General features: G+C 35.4%; 1 protein-coding gene across 8 annotated transcripts in view; it reads left to right on the forward strand.

Annotated features, from left to right (window-relative positions):
• Positions 1–15,469, forward strand: part of KCNT2 (potassium sodium-activated channel subfamily T member 2) — a 143,901-nt gene that overhangs the window by 23,218 nt on the left and 105,214 nt on the right. For all 8 annotated transcript variants that reach the window (XM_075760162.1, XM_075760155.1, XM_075760160.1 and 5 more), the window contains exon 2: positions 9,392–9,471. In XM_075760162.1, the coding sequence (XP_075616277.1) occupies positions 9,392–9,471 (80 nt within the window). The remainder of the gene's footprint in view (positions 1–9,391; positions 9,472–15,469) is intronic.

The following is a 15,469-nucleotide window of genomic DNA, read 5'->3' on the forward strand; positions in this document are numbered from 1 at the left end:
CTTAAAGCCATAGGGAAATATCTAGTTTGAATATTTTTACTAGTGGATTATTTTACTCAACTCTAAGTGAATAGAATCTTTCCATTGATCTAAGTGGGCATTGGATCAGATCTACTAGGAAGCAGGCTCTGTGTTTCAGGTAACATATTAATGAGTCCTATTTAAAATTATATTTTACACTTGGTCATGTGATACTTAAAGGGCAGATTAGGAATCACCCACAAAGGTTTTTCTTCCTTCTTTGGATTTTATTTTTTTATCCATCTGCTCTTTTTTTCTTCTCCCTTCTGCTGCATTTTTGGAAAACTAAATCTTAATTTCTTAGTTTAAGTAAAAATAAAACTGAGATAAGCCATCTAATCTGTGAGGATACCATGTATGAACAGCTCTCAGCTTTGTTCTACTTGCTGTTTTTGAAAAGATGCAATCTTGAAAAATAAGAAGGACGAAAAAGTTAACTTACAGAATAGCAGTAACAGAATAGTCAGATACGTTTGTCTTAGAGATGAGAAGCAGAGTTTAAGTGAGTAGTGATTTGGATCTCTCTGGTAATCAGAGGGTAACTCAAGTCACTTGCAAGGGACCAAATTTAAGAAGAGTGGTCAGCATTTCCTTAAAGTCAAGACATGTTGGGCTCATCCTTTCTCTCACTAAATAAGACCTATACAAACACAGTGTATTCTGCTAGTTTAAGCCCTTGACTACTACCCCCCCCCCCCAAAAAAAAAAAAGTCATAAGTAGCTCCTATGCCTAAACAAAGATGACATTTCATTCACAAGAATTTGTTTTTCTATTATGTAAGAAAGATGTGTGTATCTGTAAACTGCCATATCTAAAGTGAACAATAAGTCTTTAAGATTTTGACATGTCTAGAATATGAAATAAATAAAAATCTACTGGTATAGTTTAAGGGTCCTATTTATCTGAATACCTGTTTCTGTCTTTATCTGGATAATCTCCATGACAATGTCCCTCATAGTGTTTAGCTGCTTGCTTTGTAAAAGAAGAGTGTTAAATAAGGAGCATACAAACTGAATTGAAACTTATTAAAATGAAAATCTACAGAGAAATAATATCCCATGTTAAGTTTTGGAGTAGGAGTGATAACAGTTCCATCACTGCCATCCATCTATTTTGAAGATACGGTGGATATTTTCATACATGGTCACCATAAAGTTTCTGATGGGCCTGAGGAAGAAGTATCTTGTAAGGGCTATATAGCACTATTAGCAAGAGGTTCCACATAGAATTTATGCATTGCTGCAGAGTTTATTTATTAAAGCCTTGATATTTGTGGGCTATCCTAATGTACAATACTGGAAGTAGGCTGAAAATTGATGAAATAATTCATGAGGAGAAGAAAGCCAAACATCTCAAAACCACTGAGATTTCTCAAGGTCATGAAATGATAACTTTAAGAGTAGTAAAGTCCAGAGGCACCCATGGCACAGGCCAAGATTTTGAACACTAGGAAGTCAAATGGAAAAGAATGACCTTTTGATTGACTATTAAGCTAAAGTGACAGGAGGAGATGGAGAAGTTGCCAGAGTTAACACCAAATTAGTGACACTTGGCGACAAAGAATCATGAAGTTGTTAATAGTGACATGGAAGGAGGCCTAGAGAGAAAGCTATGCATTCTGGTTTGACTGTGGTTGGAGTTAGAGGTGGTGGTGCTATGGGAGAGAATGAGTTCTTCCTGCAAAAGAAAAAGCAGAAGCAAAAATAAGAGAATGAGACTTTGACCAGAAGGAAGGAAAGTTTCCAAAGGAGAACAGAAGAGGACTAGTTACTAAGAAAATGAAAAAGAACAGATGAATAGACCACTGTAGTTGTAGGAGAAGGATCTGTAATCTAACTTCTGTTTTAGAACATCGACAGGTGATAGGGACATGTAGTTGTGATACAGAGGAATAGAACATGTTAGGCACATGAATCGTCCTCCTTCTAAGGCAGTTTCATTACTCATGAATCACCAGCTGTCCTGGTGCCTTTCATAGCAAAGCAACCTTTCCCTTGAAACCAAAATTTAACTGTTTGTTGAATGGCAAAGAGAGAAGTTGGTACAGAAAAATAATTTCAGGAAAGCAATTGAGAAAATGTCCTGGTGAACAGAAAAAAATAAATAAATTATATGGTAGCTTGTAATAGGTTACTGTGTCTTTTTCTCCTAACACTCTAATACAGAGTTAAATCCAGACTGACAGTGATGGAAGGGTGTCAGTGTGCTTGATATTCAACAAGTTTGTTTCAAGTCTCTTTGACAAGTAGTTGCCAACATAAAAACCCCAACAATCATTCCTGCTATTCAGATGTGGTTAACTGGCACAACTACATACAGCTGAACAGTGCCTGGAATCAAAGTCATGAAGCATACCCCATTACTCGGAGTTCTCTAATATTCAGACTTACACAGTTAAAAAGCCTTGCATAATGGATTTTCATTGCAGTAGCTCTGGTTCTGTATATAGCCTACACATGAAGTAAAAAGACTTATTTCAAATGCAATAAATTCACTTTAAAATATGTATGCTTTGGGGAGAGGAGGAAAAAAGTTTTACCAAACTTGTCAAGTATCTTCCTTGTGTGATTTTTCTTGCAAAATTTAGCTTAAAAGTGCACTATTTCTTAATGCATCATTCACATTTGATTTATTGACTTTCTAACCTTAGGCAATAGATTTGCAACAGGAAAGTGTATTTGCAGTAAAAAGTCAAGTGTGTGGTATGGGCAGGGTCACTACAATAGAGAGAGAGAGATTGCTCCGAGATTTCTTTTCCCCATAGTAAAACATCATAGTATTTTCTGTGGGTTTTTTTTTTTTTTTACTTAAAGTTTTTAATGACAAAGAATACAAATTGATAATTCACTTTTTATTACTGCACCATTACTAGAATAGTAAATTTGTCACTAGTTTTCATGGCTGCAAGACTAAGATGATGATGTCCCTTTTGAATTTTCAAGGCTGATTGTGAATAGGGGATTTAAAAAAAAGTGTCATTTGATTAAAAAGCATGAATACTACCCACCACTGAGTCTCAGTCACTTGCTATCAGTCTTCCTCAAGATTTTTCCCTCCAAGGAATGGAAAAAGATGAAGATATTTTGCACAGAAAAGCTTGAAAAATAAAGCAACAGCAGTATGAAATGACATTAATATTAAATTGCTGCCATGGACCTGTACAGGTTTCACAAAGATAGTTTTATGTAACTGAGGCCAGCTGATTGTAAAAAGGAACATGAAGCTGGTTCACAATCAGATTTTAAAATATAGTTATATACATAAAAATATAGATACATATCTACTATTTAAATTGTAAGGAAGAAAATTTTAATTAAGGGCTGAACTTTTTAACATTTTGGCTTTTGAACAATTAAGTAATGAAAAAGTTTGTTTTTACAGAGAAAATATTTTCTTGTGGTTGCAGGTGCAAATTTTTACTTTGTGCAACCTGAAAATTTTGGTTTGGCCTATTTTCTGATGATGTGTTCCATTTGTTTCAATCAAACAAGCAGCACTTATTGGAAAGATACAGTAAAAAGGGTTTGAGCACACATACAGTTGAAGCTACAAGGTTATTTATGCATTGTTGATCTTTTATTCTGTAACTTGTGATTAAGCTGAACTTAGTTCATGCTATTTCTATCTTCATTAATACAGAGAATTTTTACAGTGACATTTATAACACCTGATCTCTATAAATCCATTAGTTATGGTAACATCCAATTACATAATTAAGCAAATGTAGATACATCGAAAAACTTCACTAGGTAGATTAACTCAGATTCACTGATTTAGAAGGTAACTTCTAAATAAATATACCTGTAGAGAGAACCAAAGAAATGCCCAGGTACAGATGTCATAGCATACACTCTCCGTATTAAGATGACAGAACATGTCTTTGTCACATGACAGTTCAAGTTTGAACCAGACAATTATACTGTACCAGCTGTTCTAGAGAAGTACCGGGAAAAACCCCCGAGATAATAGGTAGTACTGCATACTACAAAGCAATTATTAGAAGGTGTAAACCTGTGTTCTATCACGTACATTCACAGTGTTAGATATGATAAAGAATTTACAAGACAGTATTACATGAACACAATTCTGCAGAGATTTTGAAAATATTCATTGGTTTATTCATAATAAACAGATAAAACCCCCCCATCAGAAAAAGATCTTATACCCATCAGTTTTAATTATTCTACACTTGTTGAATTCTATCTTTTAGAAAATGAAGTGCAATATTGCAGATTTGCAATTTTGTTAGATTTCATCAGCATAGTGTATAGCAAACTGCTTTAGTTAGGATGTAGCTTTTAAAGCCTGTGTCCTAAAGCGCCCAGAAAAATGTTGAGGCCCTGATCTCCACAACTCTCATGTTCACACTGCAAGAATAGACTACCAACTCAGGAGGTTGCAGAAGAAGTAGCATCTTTTCTGTCTTTCCAGTAAGTGGGAGGAAACAAGCATCCTGCCTCCCCCAGTTACTACCATTTGTTTTGGGGTGCTGTCATTCAGTGTGAAAAGGAAACTTTATCTGTTCAGTGTTCATCATGACCTATGCGACTGATGACCAGTTTCCTACCAGAAACAAACAGAAGGCTTCCCCAAGTTAAGAACCAGTAATGGAAAAGTAGTGGTCTTCCCACCATTTCCTTCAGCACAAGATGACGAGGCATCATTCAACAAGCAGTCTTGATCTGTCATATTGATTCTGAGGGAACAAGCATGACCATTTCTCTGTGAAGCTCTAAAGAAATCAGAGTTCTGACTATTTCAGAACTTGCAAAACTTCAAAAAGAGAGGTGCTACCCAAGACAGTCATCATTAAAATACACAAATCTTTTAATAAAAATGCCTGTTTCCCCCCCCTCCAGTAAAAGCAGCTCCGACAATAGCAGTTCACTTCAGCACTTCAAGTGCTTCAGTTTTAAGCACCTATCTACAGCCTACATAATAAACTTTCATGTTTGAATTCTCACAGGATTTCACATATATTGGAGTGGCAAATCCCAATAAAAACATATTATGTCTATATTACAAGACTATTTTTGTAGGAAAAAAGACATGATGTCCCTTCCCATAAAGATGGATTTAAATAAATTGATGTAGCTTTCTTCAGATTGGCTCTGTTTGTACAGTTAACACCTTTTCTTGATTCCAATGTCAAGAAGTAGTAAGCATAAAATTTTACAGCTCTTAGCACACACACAGAGTGAGAAATCCAACTCATTCTTGCATTTTTGAAAGGATTATTTCTGCCAAATCTGCTATTTTCTAACACAAAAGATAGAATTTGTAGATTTAAGGGTGTAAGGTAATATTGTTACTATAGTAAAGTATGGCTATGGAGTTAGAATGACATTGTAAACAGCAACGGAAAAAATACAGACAAAATTTAAGTAACCAGAACGCAGAGAGATTGGTCCCAGTGATTTAGAGTCATGAGAAGTGGTTTGCATTAGTGTCTTTAGCATGAATTAGTGTTTTCCTGCTATACTTTGTATTGCATTAAAGTGTACTACTCAAATTACATCTTGACTGGACTAGAAGAATGCAACGTATACTTGTGCTTTGGGTACTTCAAGATTCTTCTTACAGTTTGAAAGATTCCACTGACATTGCTGTTCTTTGAGTTTAAACTAGGAAAGATGGGTATTAATGGTATTTTAAAAAGAAGGTTAAAAACCCCCACACTGTTTTCAAGAGAATCATCTAACTTCAATTGGTTTTGCCACAGGTATATCAGCCACATATTTGTGCATTTTCAATAAAGCTGAAGCAAGAGTCAGTAATGCATCAGATCTGTTCTTTAACTTCCAAAAGCAGCTTTTCATGGAATATTCAGTGCCTACCACATACAGAGGAAAAGTCACAATCAAGTAACTGACTGCATACCCAAAATCCTTATGTTCATCAGATATTTCTGTGCCAGTAACCATCCTCAAGGAATAGTGTTTTAATCCTTCAGCTTGATTTCCTTTAGGTCAAGGTGGACTGAACTACAACTAGTTTTTAAAGGAAGATAAAAACCATGAAGCACAAGTAGTTTAAACTACACTTTTAAATTACTTACACTAGAAATATATAACAAAACCAAACCTATTCCGTAATCAGATGATCTGCATAGACATATATTGTCACCCTGTACTGCATGTGTGCCATTTCATCAAAACTGTTTTCTTGGAATCAAATTCCAACTAGTACTTATCATGCAACAGAATAATCAAGTTTTGCTAAGTATGCAGCAATGAACTTCAGTCACTTGAAACATCTTTATTAACTTGTACTTAATTAAGTCCGGAAAAAGCTTGTTTAAGCCATTCACTACCACTAAATGCTCTTAATATTGCAAGCGAGGATCAGAATTTGTGTTACACTCCCAAAATATTCCCTTTCTAGGTTACACTTCATCGTGGGGAAAAAGACAGAAATGAGCAAATATTCAAGATAAAATTTTAATCATTAAAAGATTACAACAAAGGTTCAAGTAGAATAAGTGTTCTCCCTAAAAATGAAAAAGCAAAGTATTGGGAAGGAACAGTATCTGAAGGTTTCTGTTTTTATCTCTGCCAGCGGCTCCTTCAGCCATTCATTCTTAGCTTTACCTAGTAAATAGCAACCTTTAAGAAACAAAGTGAAATAATCTCTGTCTTGTAGCCAGAGTATCATGAAAGCATACATTGATTATAGATGCATGATAATGTATTTCTTGCAAGCGTAGAAGGCCAATATAGTTTTTACTTAAGTTTAAAAAGTCAGGGAAAAAGAGAAGGAGGAGTTGAAACTGAAGCGGTGCTAGCGGCGTTCGTAATCCATTTTGCCATGGAAACTGCTGCACTGTGGAATCCCAGTCTGCTGTGAGAACAGGTTGCTAAGGAAGGAGGAGTAGACAGCTGTTAGAAGGCTATCAGAGCAATTCATAATGGTAGTGATAGGAGGGTGATTAACTCCCACATCCTCTTTCCTCATTATCATTAAATCATGGCTTACTGTTAACATGTTGTTCTTTCATAAGTGACTACTGTAATTTTCTTACTGAAAAACCTGAGAGATTAGTTTCAAGTGTGTAAAAAAGATCACTGATACTGTGCTCCTGTTAAATAACATCCCTTACTTCAATAGTTTGTGCCACTTTGTTTACCTACTGAAATATGTCCTTGAAGATTAAGTATATACACTTAGCATGTGGCAGCTGCCAAGTCATGGGAAGTGTTTCCCACTAAAATTGTCACTGCATTAATGACAGTAAGTACCCTGGGAAATGTGCAGAAAAGAACTGGAGCCAGAGCTCAGGACCCCACAAACCTGCTCACCTACTAATTAACCCCTGGACATACATCCTTAACTTGCCTTAAGGTTACCAACTAGCTAAATTGTACTTCTGCTGATGGTAACAATTCATGCAGTCTTGAACAGCACAACACTTAGTTTATATTTAAGCTCAATAAAAGCCCAGAAACAAGTTGCTCTTCACCTGATGGGATTTTCTTCTAGTTTGGTAGCAGTTTCTAAGACATTCCTCTGGGCCCAAGGTCTTTGAAATATGCAGTTGCAGCTACTCTTAGTTTAAAAAGCATAGGGCAAGTGGGTTCTTCCTCTTTAATTCCAGCTGCTTAAAGATCTTACCACAGAATGGTTAGAGCCAGACAGGGCAAAAGAGCTGGTCTAGGGTAGGGATTGCTCTTTCTGCTGTGCCAAATGCCACAGAATAAATTCAAAATTCTGTAGAGCCTAGATCCAATACTGATCCTTTAAATTATGGTTTTGCTTCCTCTGAATAGGAAGCAGTGTTATTCTCTATTCTACAAGGAACCCTACAATAAACCACAACAAAGCTAAGTGACTAGCCAAAGTTAACTGATCTCACTAAGTGAGTCATTGAGAGCCGCCTTTTTATGATGTGCTGACCTTGTCCTACAAAGTGATATGCCTAAACTTCTGGTAATAAGTAAGCAAGAATGAAAAATTCACATAACCTGAGATGCCATCCATTCTGGGCTCATAACTAAGTAATCTTCCAGTTCCATAAATGTACAGAAATATATGGTATTAGATAAGTATTTGAAGGAAAGAGAGAGACTATAGATAACATTAGCTTACACAAAAATTGTTTCAGCAAAGGCTTCACATGCAAGAACGGAAAAACTAAAGTCAAAATCCTGATAAAAACATGACAGTATGTATAAGAACAAATAATTGAAGTACAGTTGTTTGGTGAAAAAGACTGCTGAAAAGAAATGCTCAAATAAAGATCAAGTATGCCTATGAACAGAAAAGGTTATGCAATTTTGCAACATGATGGTATACAAAGAAAGTGAGAAGTAAGGAAGTAACTCACTTTTGTGATATCACTTTATTCTTTAACAATAGTGGAACAGTTCTCAAACTGAGGACTGACTTCTCAAGAAGGCACAGAAATTGTGTTGGGTAAAGTGATTCATTGCTGGAGGAGAACTGGGATCAGCAAGGGATATCTAGTCAGTTGGGTAGAGCAGGGACACCAGTGGAAATGGAACTAATGCTGCACTCATCCAACAACAAGGAGTGCAGCTCCACAACTCTGGAATGGCCTCATTTTTTTCCTATACAACTAATGCACACCTTTTCCCCTTGCCAGCCCCTGTAATAGTCTGTAGAACTATTGTGAGAGTTGTACTCAGACTGAATTGAGGGACAGAAACATGAAATACATCATGGCAAATTTGGGGGAAGGGAGGGGAAAAAAAAAAAAAGAGATGTTCTGTTGCTTTAATATAATCAGAAAGGGAGGTTTTTTTTTTTTTTTTTTTTTACACAAGATTGTATGTTTGCAATATAATTTCGCTTTCAGTTCTCAGTATTTCATTGTGACAAAAGTGAAGTTTGGAAAGGGTGGTTTGTTTGGTGCATTAGCATTTGATTAAAGGTGAACACATGACTGAGACACAAATGCTTAACATATATATGAACAAGATAGGCAAAAAAGAAGAATCATTAAAATGTCAATTTTACAGGAAAGGAGTTAAACAGAGATGGAAGTTTTAACCTGGACATCAAGAAAGCCTTCCTTACAAAGATAACAGATATGAGAATAGCCTTCCAAAGAAAATACCAAAAACATAGTTGCTTCTGATTTTGCAGTGTAGAGTGTCCATGTAGTATGAAAATGATTCTGCATGTAAAGGGGATAAACTAAATAAAGTGTTTGGTTTGTTGGGGTTTTGTTGTTTTGTTTTTTAATCTTTTAACATTAGTCATTCAAACCCAAGTGAGCTTTTGGTTGAACACTCTCTATATGTTCCTCCAGTTTTATGTCAAAAACTGATGATTAGGGAAACAAATTATTTTGAAAAAATCATTTATTATCTTTTATTTTCAATTCTAATACTTCCTTTTGTATTTCAGGGTTCAAGTTGAATTCTATATGAATGAAAATACATTTAAAGAGAGACTAAAGCTCTTCTTCATCAAAAACCAAAGATCAAGTAAGCAGTTGGATTAATTTCTATTAAGCATAATTGTGATACTTTGAGTAGAATAAAATTCCATTGAAGGCAACAGCAATTTTCTTCTGAGCTAAAATTTTACTCCACAGAGGAGTCAGTTTTACATAATATCCAAAACAAATTCAGAAAGTGTTATTTAAACTTACAAACAACGTACTTATTTTGTAGGACAAATACTTAGTGACATAATTTTATTTGTGTATCATGATCAAGTTGACTAGGTTACTTGTAGCTGACATTGCAATGCTCATTGACAAGTCATGACCTTATGTCTAGGAAAACAAAGAGCCTCTAAGATGCTAGAGGAAGAAAGCTGCAGAAATACATAGCTTTTTGAAGTGTTCAATTTTATTAAGTATTCCTAAATAAATTTCAAGCTTGATCTGTACCAAAAAAACCAGCTTGGAAAGGAAACTAATGGCAAGGACTTACCTCCTCCTCACTGTGGTACCTCAGAAATGTAGTCCTTGTCTTTAGTCTGATTTAATGATATCTTTGTTGACATGTGCACTGAAATTCATAGGCCATGATAAAAGAGAATAATGTGCAGGAACTAAGATGTTACTCTTTTTATATATATCCATGCAGCTGGTCCAAGGGTCTTGATTAGACCAATGGAGTTCATAGCTGAGAAGAGCAGTACCTAGCCTCAATTTTCCTCTGAGTATCAGGATTGATTTTACCTCCATTTGCCCTACACCTGTAAAGAACTAAAAGCTTTATGTATAAAGCTATTGTAATTTTAGAATAGAAAGAATACCTTTTGGCCTTTGTAATACAGTTAAGATGGTTCCACGGCTGTGTGTCTGGGAAAGGACAGAAAGGAGAAAAGAACAAAGTTTATTTTTTTGTGTCCCAATCTGAAAGAACCCAGACAAACAAAGAACAAGTTTGAAAAAAAAGACAGACGATAAGATCTTCTATCTGTAAGAGCTAGTATTAAATAAATACTAGTTTTATATCATAGAACACAATCTTTTTATTGGCTAAGCTTCTCTAACTTTCCAAGTGTGCTAAGCAAAACAAACAAACCAGCAAACCCTCCCCCCTCCCCCCAAAAAAAGAGGCACCATACTGTGAATAACTGATATTTTCAATTTGAGCTTTGAAATGATTTGCCAGTTCCAGCTGGGAATCAGGTTTAACAAAGCTGCCAGAGGTTCATCCATGGGGAAAGCTTTATTTATTACACTTACATAGACACACAGGGGAAAAGTCATCTTAATTCAGGTGCCTAAATAGCATAGAAAGCAAAGGACTACCTCTGCTAATAAGTGATGTGGATAGCCTTCAGAGTATCTTCTCTTCTCAACTTCAGATGGGACATGATATATAATAATGTGAAAAAACCTAACTAGATTTAGGTGGTAAATTGATTTTCTAATGAAGATTTTTATTTGAAATAATTTGAAGTTTGTGCTGTATTAGCACACTTTAGAGCTCTCACTGCACGTTGGCCAGTGTGAAAAGAATATGTACGAAAACTCAGTATGCATAGAACGAAGACAGGAGACGTGAAGAACAGTTTCATACTCCATTTTACGTTTACAAATCTAACTGTGTTGCAAAGACTGAATTTTTGCTAATTATTTTTGTATGTAGGTTGTGGAGTCTCCTTCCACTGAAGTATTTAAAGAACATCTAGACACAGTCCTGGAAAACCAGCTCCAGGTGGCCCTACTTTAGCAGGAGGCTGGACAAAATGACCTCCAGAGGTCCCTTAAAACTTCAACAATTCTGTGATTGTTAGAGAGAGATGAGTTTAGTTACATTTAAACTGCAAATCTAGTTAATTGCACTACAATTTCTCAAATGGTTTTAGATCTCTTCTACTTCTCTCCCTATGACTTTACATGTTTAAATATTTTATATCTTTATAGCCTTTGACTTCTGACATTGTTGATATAGTGTGTTACAGAGTAAGAGACAAAACAGAAAAAGCATCCTAAACTAGAAGAGAGTATTACTGCTGGCTAGAAAGGCAGTCTAGGAAGCTGTTAAGCAATAAATAACCTTTTCGTTCCTGATCTAGTCCACAAAACCACAGAAATTAGTTCTTGTAGACAGCTAGTAGAGACACTGTCATTATGGGCACCTTCTTTTCCTGAAAGGTCCTCAGTACAGGACTCCAAAGAAAACTTTGAGAGATGAGGAATGGTTTTTCTATTATTGAATTATGCAGCGGTTCATGGAAAACAAGTTGGAGAATGAAGGTGCTTACTGTACTTACAGCAGCATGTGGCATGGGCATGCCATTTCACACTAGAATCCCACAGTTTACCCAAGCATTGCTACTGGTTCTCATGATACAAAAAGCTTTACCAACAATTAGACATTAAACAAAGTTTCAGGAGAAACAAACAGGAAATACAGCATAATTATTACTGTACTGAATGAAGAAAAAAATAATCCCCAAACTGAAGTGTTCAGAATTAGTAAGTTTAGTCAAACACTCCTTCTGCTTATGCAGATCTTGGTTCTTGTCCAAATACAACCAGAATCCTCTAAAATACAATCTCCAAAAACCTGCTGCTGAAATAGTACCTGCCACTCATTCAATCCTCTATTGAAATTGGAGGATTCTGTTGCCCAGAGGTATCAGGAAGTTGACAAATAAAGATATTACACTTCAGATCTTGGTGATCAACGAGAGCACTGAAAACCTGCCTTCACATACTAAAGATGTAATTGCTATTGTTGAAAAAAATAATTATCAGTAGTATTAGCAAGTTTTCAGATAGTATAACTAAATCAAGCTACACATGTTCACCAGTTTTCACTACTCCTTAAGACTTCAGAAGTGAATTTAACACAGAGTGTAAAATTTTGTCAACCAGAGCAGTCAACTCTAGAATTTATATGAATTTTCTATGGAATACTATTCTGATCTAAATAACATACAGACTGGTAGCATGAAATATCAACTGTTTCATCAATATTCTGGTTTTGGAATTATTTCTATAAACTGATAAAACAAGCCTTCATCTACATCTAATGTCAACCTAGCTTCCACTCAATCTTCTGCAAGCAAATGTCTAATCAAGTTCAACCAATGCATGAAAAGCACTTTACAGATGTGTCAGCCAGCACCACCCCCTGTTCCCCCCCCCCCCCCAAAAAAAAAAAAGAGAGAAAAAGATGACATACTGGTATGACTTGCTTGTACTTGCCAAGATCACACACTGCATTATCACAGCCTAAAATAAGTCTCAAAGGGAAAAAGTGAAATTTCAATTCACTGGAGAAGGAATAAAAGATAACCATCACCAAGATATAAATTAACAGTATATTTTGATCCAACTCCTAAAGCCAACTGCTGAGATGATTTTGCTAAAAAACCAAACATATGTTAGAGACTTATGAGAAAGGAATAATGGGAAGTTGATTGTAAAATCTTTAGTTGCTATCTTGCTTTGATTTAGATCAGCTCTCTAAATCAGAGAATTAATCTCCAAAAATGCTTGTAAGGGAAGCAACAAGAATTTATAATAAAAATGAAAGTCAGTCAGTCCTGGTGAAGTATAATGTATCACAGTGTACTTAAAAATGCCTGCAAGAAATGGCAAATACTTGTTCAAACCAAGAAGGAAACATTAACATTTGACATAGTTATATTTATTTCACAAAACAAACAGATTTTGAACTGTCATTATCGATTTCATCTTTTAAAAAAGACAAAAGATGTAACACCATGGTTACATGGACGCAGTGAAATTCCAATCTTATTAAATAATACATAACTGAATAATAGCATATGATTGATGTAGCTGAATACAATTTTCAGGCACCAGTGTCAAAACAGAGATATTTTGTGCAAATGACCCTGCTCCTTGAACAATCTGGCTGTGAATGAAAAAAAAAAAAGAAATTAAGTCAAGCAGACCATGTTGATCCACTGACAGTATGTAAAATAGAGGATAAAAATAGTCAGCCAAACAGAAATATGAGAAGCTTTCTTTATAACAGAGTAATAAAGAAAAACCTATTTTAAATGCTGTCTCTAGCAACTGTTCCTACCTTCCCATATTTGAAATCCTAGATCTCCATGATAATAGAATAAATGCATTTCTTCCAACTCACAGGTGATATCCCCAACTATAATGCTACAGAATATTTTGACTAGAGAGAATACTTATTTAGTAGTCCTACATTAATTATTAAAGCTTTAGCAGAGGTGACTAAATATGCTCCTCCTGACAGCACATCCTGTTTCTAAAGGCTGAGGCATGTAGAGCTAGGAGAGGTGACCTTTTGAAACAGCACAGACTTGAAGCCTGTTCTTCCATATTTATATTGTAATAACTGACCCAATCACATATAGTACAAGACCTATCCTATTGCCTTATTTTATATATAACCTAGTCCATGATATGCAATCTATATCTATGCTAACTAGAACCCTTAGATGAAAACATGTCTGGTATGAAAACCCTGCCTGCAGGAAACAACCGTTCCTGTGGAGATATCCAGAGCCTGAAGCACTTCTAGGCATAGCCTGGAACAGATCTGTGACCTATGTATTTGATACTTAAGTAGTTCTAGAACTCTCAAATCTTAGTTCTCTAACATAAGAGCTTAAGGCAACAGCCAGGAGCATGAGTCCCTTGTATTGATGTAGTTTTTAATCAGAAAAGCACCATTTTCTTTTGGCATTCAAACCAGCATATAATTTCACATGACAATTAGAAACTAGGCCAGTATCAATATAGAGAAGAAGTGTTCACACCAAGATTAAGATTTACAGAGCTAAAAACCAGAAGAGACAAGCAATAGACTTTTGTAGTTATCTAAGAAAAAGTTAGACAACACAACAATAATTGGTAAGGAAAAGAAACCCTGGTGAGCTTTCTATGCTTGTTTGGGGTTAGTTATTTTGGGGGAGTTATTTTGATTGTTTGGAGTTTTTTTAACATTATCTGCTCTTCTTGTTGTAATAGCCTAGTTGTTACAGCAACCATTCATACTCCAGCAGACTTTCACAAAAGGGTTAGTACAGACAAACAATTCATGTTTTCTTCAGCAACAGTTAAAAAAAAAAACCTGCAAAAAAAAAAAATCATAGCATTGTCCAAGAAAAGCACAGGGGTTCTGCCTAGTCAAATAATAGCATGAGACCACACTTACCTACTTTCTACAGCCTCTCAATCCATTTACTACTTCAACCCCTTCACTCATGTTGGGGAATAAATAGTCTGTGGCTAATTACTCTTGATAGGACAGCAGGAATCACTAGTTAATGTTCACAAACCTAATTGCCAGTAACAGCTGTGGGACTTCATACAGTCGGGACCACAGGATTTTAACCCGTAGTTTGCAGATGACAAGACGTTGTAAAAGTCCATCCAGTTCTCATATGATAACTACAACTTCACAGTTAAAAGTAGTAAGCAGTGTTGTTTGATAAACCTCAAGATTTCTTTCAGCAATTGCATGGTAGAATATTTAAGAATCTATTTTCTATTTTTCTGTGTTGGCGTTTTCTGTGATTACATTTTAATGGGAGAGGAACTAGTAAATATAAAACATGATTGATCAGTTTTATCTCAAAGGTGTTCGTTTTGAACTTAGGATTAAGTAAAGTCAAAAAGTATGTAATATTACCATAATTATGATTCTTTCCTTAAAAAGGAATTTATGTACACAGCTTTGGGTATGCATTATGAAGCTGTAATTCTTAAATGACGAAAGCAATTATATTAAGTTCAGCAGATCTGCAAACGTATTTGCAACACAACATTAAAAGATAACTATCTTTACTATGACTAAGTACAAATGAAGTCACATCTAGTGTAAGACTCAGTCAATGGTATTCTGCTTTGGACAGAAATGTTCAGCCATGCAGAACTGGACTCTCAGTTCACAAGACTGAAAAAAATTAATGCTTAAAGTGACCTCCCTCCACTTAACCTTAGTCAGCTGACAGTTTTAACTTAATTAATGAACAAAAGCTTAAAACCAAGAGTTAGATACAAATATT

This window comes from Balearica regulorum, chromosome 8 (genome assembly GCF_011004875.1).
Source record: "Balearica regulorum gibbericeps isolate bBalReg1 chromosome 8, bBalReg1.pri, whole genome shotgun sequence".
NCBI lineage: Eukaryota > Metazoa > Chordata > Aves > Gruiformes > Gruidae > Balearica > Balearica regulorum.